An 8227-nucleotide genomic window follows, 5' to 3' on the forward strand; every position below is an offset into this window, starting at 1 on the left:
CCCCCCCCCATTCCTGCCCAAGGTCAGCTCGGATCTCCCTCTGCAGAGACCCCCGGGGACTCACCTGTACCCGGCCTGAAGGACCTCCCAGAGCAAGGAGAGCAGCCCCAGGGCCACCAGGGGGAGGGTCACCCGCTTCAGCCACTGCGTGAACTCGTGGTAGGTGAAGGCTGGGGAGAGACCAGGTGGAGGGCACCATGTGCAGGTTCGCAAGTGCAACGACGACAACTTCTGTCAATGGGGGAGGGTCCCAGGTCCCCTAATCAAACAGCCCCCCACCCCAGGAATTGTGCTCCCAGCTCTAAAACACTGGTGGGGGGAGGGCAGCTTCAAGGCACCCGAGACCCTCTCCCAAGTTTTACATTTCAGAGGGCAATGCCCCCCCCTTGGCTAGGAGGGGTTACAAAGGGAGCCGAGTTGCACACACACACAGCGGGGGGGGGGGGGGGGGGGGGGGGGGGGGGGGAATCCTCGGCTAAGTCTGAGAATGTGAGAATGGGGCAGCTGGGTCAAGGCTGGGCCCCTCACGGGCTGAAATGGGGAAAGAGGCCACCCCACCGCAGCTCAGGGACTGCCAGGGGTCCCCAACACCGCAGGCAGTCCCACAGACGTTCCCCCCCCCCAAGAAATACCTGTCTTGGATTCGAGAAGTCTCTTCTCCCAGTTGATGGTCAGCCCAAAGTAACGGCTGGTCCAGTAGATCAGGAGGCCGTAGACAGCCAGCTCGACCAGCAAGGTGGCCAGGCGCCAGGGCCAGCCTGCAGGGGAGGAAGGGTCAGCTCCAGCCACGGGAGAGGCTTATGGGGCCCCCCAGAGGCAGCAGCCAATGGAGGGCACTGAGGAAGTGGACTATGGGGCTGGGGAACCAAGAGCCCTGCAGAGCGGGCTGGAAAGCAGCTATCCATCCATCCATCCCATCATGCAGCTTCCAGGAGATGAGGCTGGACTACAGCTCCCATCCGCCCTTTCATGCAAAGCCCCTCAACCCCATCATGCAATGCCCAGCAATCCCATCATGCAAAGCCCCTCAACCCCATCATGCAATGCCCAGCAAGCCCATCATGCAATGCCCAGCAAGCCCATCATGCAATGCCCAGCAAGCCCATCATGNGTAAAGCCCCTCAACCCCATCATGCAATGCCCAGCAAGCCCATCATGCAATGCCCAGCAAGCCCATCATGCAATGCCCAGCAAGCCCATCATGCAATGCCCAGCAAGCCCATCATGTAAAGCCCCTCAAACCCATCATGCAATGCCCATCAAACCCATCATGCAATGCCCAGCAATCCCATCATGCAATGCCCAGCAATCCCATCATGCAAAGCCCCTCAAACCCATCATGCAATGCCCCTCAAACCCATCATGCAATGCCCATCAAACCCATCATGCAATGCCCAGCAATCCCATCATGCAAAGCCCATCAACCCCATCATGCAAAGCCCCTCAACCCCATCATGCAATGCCCATCAACCCCATCATGCAATGCCCAGCAATCCCATCATGCAAAGCCCCTCAACCCCATCATGCAATGCCCAGCAAGCCCATCATGCAAAGCTCATCAAACCCATCATGCACCTCCCACGAGATGCGGCCGGACTGCAGCACCCATCAGCCCCTTCCCAGAGAGAGATGGGCGGCACGTAAACTGAATTAAACAAATCAGCAAAAAGGGGGAGGACCAAGGCAGAGAGAGAAGTGGAGGGCGGAGCCCAATGGTCCAAAGGAAACTCCCGGTGGCCTGGGGGACTCACCGCCACTGGCTTTCCTCCGCCCCTGGCCCAGCCACAGCCCCACGTGCTCCTCGTCCAGCAGGGAGAAGCTCAGCACCACCGTCAGCAGGTTGAAGAAATTGTAGTTGCCGGTGAAGACGATCAGGGCTTGCAGAAGGACCTGGAAGAGGGCCAAATGCAGGCAGTCCTCCATTTACGACCGCAACGGAGGAGCCCGACGTTTCTGCTGCTAAGCGAGACCGCTGGCAAACGAATGTTGCACCGTTTTATGACCTTTCTCGCCACAGTCATTAAGTGAATCGCTGTGGTTGATAAGTAACCCGGTCACTAAGCGAATACAGCTTCCCCCATTCCTGTCAGAAAGGTCGCAAAAGGGGGATCCCGTGACTCCGCCCCCGGGACGCTGCAAACCGTCATAAATAGGAGCCAGCGGCCAGGTGCTTGAATCCTGATCACGGGGGAAGGCCGCAACGGTCGTAAGTGTGAAGCACGACCGTAAGTCACTTTTTCCAGGCCTGTTGTAACTTTGGTCACTAAATGGAGCTGTCGTAAGTCGAGGATGACCTGCATTCTGCCAGAAGCTGGCAAACAGGCGATGCCGAGTCATTGTGCTGAACAGTTGTTATGACACACAAAAGAGTGTGTCCCTTTTCCTCCCTGCACAGCTGGCTCACTCCACAGGTAGTCCTCAACTTACGGCCAGCCCCTCAGCCACTGCTCAACCTGACAACCCACCTAGGACATGGGAGTTACGATCCACTTCCGAAGTCCTGAGGTATGGGGGGAGTCCCCCGCCCCCATGGTCGCATGACTATGTTTCAGCCACTTGGCAACACAACTACACCGCAGTTGTTGACGGCTACGTTGTCCTGCAGTCCACAAGACCCCAAACAACGGCAACGTTCGCTTTACAACTGCCACACTCACTTAACAACCCACCGCAAAACAGGCGGGGGAAAATTTACGGCTGTCACAACACACAACTGTACGTTGTGGTTGTGTGTCGGGGACTGCCTGTAGTGCAAAGAGGGTCCAATTAGCAGCAACTGCAAAGCCCACCGCCCGTTCCCTTGGGGGCTTTCAGACCCCGGTGGGTGTTCCTGCACCCCCCGGAGGGGCACCCGTTTTCACCCTGGTGCTGGCCAGCCTAGCATTCCCAGCGCCCGGCCGTACCTGGGTGTAGAAGGCCACCAGGCGTAGGCGCCTCAGCGGCACGAAGAAGAGGGGTGGGACGGCTATCTCGATCACGTAGGTGGCCACCACGCTCAGCTTCTGCAACCAGAACGGCAACTGGTGGGCGAACCAGGCGGCCGGGGTGGGGATGCACTGGGTCTCGTAGTGGTAGGTCAACGCTGGGGGGAAAAAGAAGAGAGAGAGAGAGAGAGAGAAAGGAGAAAAAAAAGAAAGGAGAAAAAAAAGAGAGAAAGGAGAAAAAAGAGACAGAGAAAGCAAGAAAGTAAGAGAGACAAAGTGAGAAGAGAAAAAGACAGAGAAAGTGAGAGAAAGAAAAAGAGAAGGAAAGCAAGAAAGTAAAAGAAAGCAAAAGAGAGAGAAAAAGAAAGAACGAAAGGAGAGAAAGCGAGAGAAAAAAGAGACAGAAAAAGTGAGAATGAGACAGAGAAAGAAAGGGAAAGAAAGAGAAAGAGAGAAAAAGAAGAGAGAGAGAAAGCAAGAAAGAGGAAGAGGGAGAAAGAACATGAGAGAAAAAACGTGAGAAAGAGAGAGAGAGAGGGAGAGAGAGAGAGAGAATGGAGGGTGGCATCACACTCATGAGTTAAAAGGCTCACCTGGTGACATCACGGCTGCCAGAGGGATGCCCAATTGGGGGCTGGAGGAAAGGATGGGAGCCCACCTGGCCCACGGCAGCATTCGAATGTGGGCCTGCTGTTTGTCAAGCCAGCATCCTAACCATGTGAGCCACCATGCCCCTAAAACCTGCAGTGTTGGAGCACCTACAACTTCTGGTGGCAAGCTATTCCACTGGTTGTTCTAACTGTCAGGAAATTCCTTCTTAGCTCCAGGTTGTTTCTCTCCTTGATCAGTTTCCACCCGTTGCTTCTCATCCTGCCTTCAGGCGCCTTGGAGAATAGCTTGACTCCCTCTTCTTTGGGGCAGCCCCTGAAATACTGGAAGGCTGCTATCCTGTCCCCCCTCGTCCTTCTCTTCGTTAAACTGGACAGACCCAATTCCAGCAACCGTTCCTTATGTTTTAGCCCCCAGTCCCCTGATCATCTTTGTTGCTCTTCTCTGCCCTCTTTCTAGAGTCTCAACATCTTTTTTACATCGTGGTATCCAAAACTGTGGTATTCCAAGTGTGGCCTTACCAAGGCCTTGTAAAGTGGTATTAACCCTTCACGTGATCTTGATTCTATCCCTCTGTAAATGCAGCCTAGCACTGTGTTGGCTTTTTTGGCAGCTGCAGCACACGGCTGGCTCACATTTAAGGGATTGTCCACTAGGACTCCGAGCCCCCTCCCACTTGTTGCATGGCTGACTCACCTGTGAGCCCCCACCAGGTGGGGCAGCGGCTGGTCAGCTTCACCACCCCGGAGGCGAACATCAACCGGAAGAGCAGCCAGCGCACCAGCCAGAAGGTCACCCCGTCGTGCGCCCTCCAGGCTGTCGAGCGCCATTTGAGCAGGTGCAGGGGGGCCACGAGCACCGCCAGGAAGCCCGTCTCCAGCAGAAGGCTGTCCCTGGGGAGGGGGACGCAGGTCAAAGGAGCATGGGCAGAGTGCCCTGGGATTCCGCCCTTCCCTTGCCAGCGCTCACGCGGGTTACATGGCGCTTGCTGTGATCTTTGCCATACGACTACAGTTGAGCCCAAAATTTCTGTTACTGAATGAGACGGTTATTGAGTTTTGCCTCATTTTACGACCATTCTCGCCATTTTGTTCAGTTGTTAAGTTAGTCACGTGGCCATTATGTGAATCTGGCTTTCCCCATTGACTTTGCTCGTCAGAAGGTTGCAAAAGTCGATCACATGACCCCCCGGGACATGGCGACCGTTGTATGTATGAGTCGGTTGCCGAGTGTTGGAATTTTGATCATGTGACCGGGGGGGGGGATGCTTCAACAGTCGTAAGCATGAAAAACAGTCATAAGTCCCTTTTTTCAGTCGTAACTTGGAACGGTCACTAAACGAACTGTTGTAAGTTGAGGACTACCTGTACATTCTTTCCCGCAGAAACACAGAATGGCAAAGAATAGGGAATATAGAAGAATACAATAGAACAGAAATACAGAATAGAATAGAAATATAGAATAGAATAGAATAGAAAATAGGGAATAGAACAGAATTGGATAGAACAGAATAGAATAGAATAGAATAATAGACTAGACTAGACTAGACTAGCGGGGCAAAACTTAACAAATGTCCCGCGTAGCAACAGAAATTTGGGGGTCAATTCCTAAGTTGAGCGTTACCTGTGGAAGCCCAGGACCACTTACCACTGGAAGTAGAGGAACACCTGTCCCACCTGCAGAGGGAAAAGAAGGGAAGAAAAGTCAATTTAAGGGCAGGACGTGGCCCGTCAGGTGTCTTCTGTCTGAGCTTAAACCAGGGGTCCTCAAACTTGGCAACTTTAAGACTTGTGGACTTCAACTCCCAGAATTCCTTCTTAGCACTTTAGAAAGCGTGGACGTCAACTCCCAGAATTCCCTAGCCAGCACCATAAGAAGTGAGGACTTCAACTCCCAGAATTCCTTGTTAGCATTTTAGAAAGTGTGGACGTCAACTTCCAGAATTCCCTAGCCAGCTCCTTAAAAAGGACTTTACTTCCTAGAATTCTCTAGCCAGCACTTTAGGAAGGACTTCAACTCCCAGAATTCCCAGGCCAGCACCTTAAAAACTGTCCATTTCATCTCCCAGAGTTCCCCAATTAGCACCTTAAGACCTGTGGACTTCAGTTCCCAGAATCCCCCAGGCGGCACGCCTGGAGGGGGCGGGGGAGGGTCCTTATCCAGCCCCCACCCCGTACCTGGTAGACGGAGAGGTAAAGGCCCCAGAGGGCGAGGAAGACCACGCTGTCCCGCAGGGGCTCCAGCACCAGGGCCCCGAAGGAGAGCAGCGAGCCCATCAGGCACAGCAGCTCCAGGCCCTGCTCCGTGTCCAGCCCCAGGTGGGGGCCCAGCCACAGCAGAGTCGGGGAGTCCCGCAGCTGCTCCCAGAATCCTTTGCCAGTGAAACGAAGCATCTTCCGGGCGGGCAGGATCCCATCCTTCCCGTAGAGGCCTGGAGGGGGACACAGACGGGGAGGCTGGAACGCAGCGGCCGGGCAACGGGGGGGGCAATTCCTCTCCCCCCCCCCGTCACACCACACCGCACCATACTGGGAGATGATGCCTTGCAATACAGGGAGTCCTCGTCTTACAACCAGGATCGAGCCCCCAAATTTCCGTCGCTAAGCAAAGCTGTTGCTAAGTGAGTTTTGCCCCATTTTACGACTTTTTTTTGCCACGGTCGTTAAATGAATCCGGCTCCCCCATTGACTTTGCTTGTCAGAAGGTCGCAAAAGGGGATCACGTGACACCCCCGGGACGCTGCAAACCGTCATAAATACGAGTCGGTTGCCAAGTGTCTGAATTTTGATGACGTGGACGCTGCAACGGTCGTAAGTGTGAAAAAACGGTCGTAAGTCCCTTTTTTCCCAGTGCTGTTGTAACTTGGAACGGTCATTAAACAAACACTTGCTAAGTCAAGGACTATGACGCTCCTGGATTCCTCCCGATTCTTTTGCTGCAGTTCCCACAGTCAACTTACTCCAAAGTTGCTCCCGAGATACTCCACTCTCAGTTCAAGATAAGTAAGAGCTAAAAAGCCTCCTCTGATAGCCGGCTAATTTCCCCTTTTCAATATCCCTTCTAATCAAAGATGAATTAAATTTCTTTTCGTCCGCCACTGCGCGTCTTAAAAGTTCTCCGGTGTTTAATAAAGGATCTACTCGCTCTAGTTTTTTGCTACCTGTGGATCACCGGCCATTGTCTGCTCTGCCAACACACTATTAGCTTGACCCTGGATAACACACACACACCACACCCTGCAGAAAGTCACACCGCCCTTCGCAAATTTTGTTTTCGACACGCAGAACCCTTTGCTGGGAATTCTGCTAAGCAGCCTCCGAGATTCGTTGCGTTGCTGCATTCCCTCTTTGTGCGGGCAGTCCCCGAGTTACAAGAGTTCATTTAGTGACCGTTCCAAGTTACAACGGCACCAAAAAAGTGACTTATGGCCGTTTTTCACACTTACGAGCGTTGCAGCGTCCCCGTGGTCACGTGATCAAAATTCAGATGCTTGGCAAATGACTCGTATTTATGACGGTCGTAGCGTCCCGGGGTCATGTGATCCCCTAGTGCAGGGGTAGGCAACCTTGGCTGGCTCAGGAATTCTAGGAATTGAAGCCCACAAGTCATAAAAGAGCCAAGGTTGCCTACCCCTGCACTAGTGCGAACCTCTGACAAGCAAAGTCAAGGGGGGAGCCCGATTAACTTAACAACCGTGTTACTCACTTAACTGCAGTGATACACTTAACAACTACAGTAAGAAAGGTCGTAAAATGGAGCAAAACTCACTCAGGAACTGCCTTGCTTAGCAATGGAAATTTTTGGGCTCAGCTGTTGTTATAAGCCGACAAGAGATTACCCAATGCTAATCTTGAATGCATATGCGTAACACAGAATCACAGAACCCTAGGGCTATTAGTAGTAGTAATATAGTAGTAACTGTGAGAGGGATCTCGGAGTCCTAGTGGACAATCACCTAAATAGGAGGCAGCCGTGTGCTGCAGCTGCCAAAAAGGCCAACACAGTGCTGGGCTGCATTAACAGAGGGATAGAACCAAGATCACATGAAGTGTTAATACCACTTTACAAGGCCTTGGTAAGGCCACACTTGGAATACTGCATCCAGTTTTGGTCACCACGATGTAAAAAAGATGCGGAGACTCTAGAAAGAGTGCAGAGAAGAGCAACAAAGATGATCAGGGGACTGGAGGCCAAAACATATAAGGAACAGTTGCAGGAATTGGGTCTGTCTAGTTTAATGAAGAGAAGGACGAGGGGGGACATGAGAGCAGTGCTCCAGTATCTCAGGGGCTGCCCCAAAGAAGAGGGAGTCAAGCTATTCTCCAAAGCACCAGAAGGCAGGACGAGAAGCAACGGGTGGAAACTCATCAAGGAGAGAAGCAACCTAGAACTAAGGAGAAACTTCCTGACAGTGAGAACAATTAACCAGTGGAACCACCTGCCTCCAGAAGCGGTGAAGGCTCCAACACTGGAAGTTTTTAAGAAGGGACTGGACAGCCATTTGTCTGAAATAGAACTAAATTTCCTGCCTGAGCAGGGGGCTGGACTAGATGACCTCCACGGTCCCTTTCAGCTCTGTTATTCCATTAGGGATCTTGGAGATCTTCTAGTCCAACCCCTTGCCCAAGACGGGAGACCTTATCGCATCCGGGACAAATGGCTGAATCAGGAGGGGGAAATATTTTTCTCAACAG

General features: G+C 52.9%; 1 protein-coding gene across 1 annotated transcript in view; it reads right to left on the minus strand.

Moving 5' to 3' along the window:
• LMF2 (lipase maturation factor 2) overlaps window positions 1-5964 on the minus strand; it is a gene marked incomplete at its 5' end in the record, with an annotated part of 16519 nt that extends 10555 nt beyond the window's left edge. The window contains 7 exons of the mRNA XM_015826530.1: window positions 65-170; window positions 633-758; window positions 1752-1890; window positions 2904-3082; window positions 4230-4426; window positions 5181-5209; window positions 5711-5964. Of these exons, the coding sequence (XP_015682016.1) occupies window positions 65-170; window positions 633-758; window positions 1752-1890; window positions 2904-3082; window positions 4230-4426; window positions 5181-5209; window positions 5711-5964 (1030 nt within the window). The remainder of the gene's footprint in view (window positions 1-64; window positions 171-632; window positions 759-1751; window positions 1891-2903; window positions 3083-4229; window positions 4427-5180; window positions 5210-5710) is intronic.
• Window positions 5965-8227: the final 2263 nt, after the last annotated feature.

The sequence above is a fragment of the Protobothrops mucrosquamatus genome, unplaced genomic scaffold (assembly GCF_001527695.2).
Source record: "Protobothrops mucrosquamatus isolate PMUCROS unplaced genomic scaffold, P.Mucros_1.0 scaffold3158, whole genome shotgun sequence".
NCBI lineage: Eukaryota > Metazoa > Chordata > Lepidosauria > Squamata > Viperidae > Protobothrops > Protobothrops mucrosquamatus.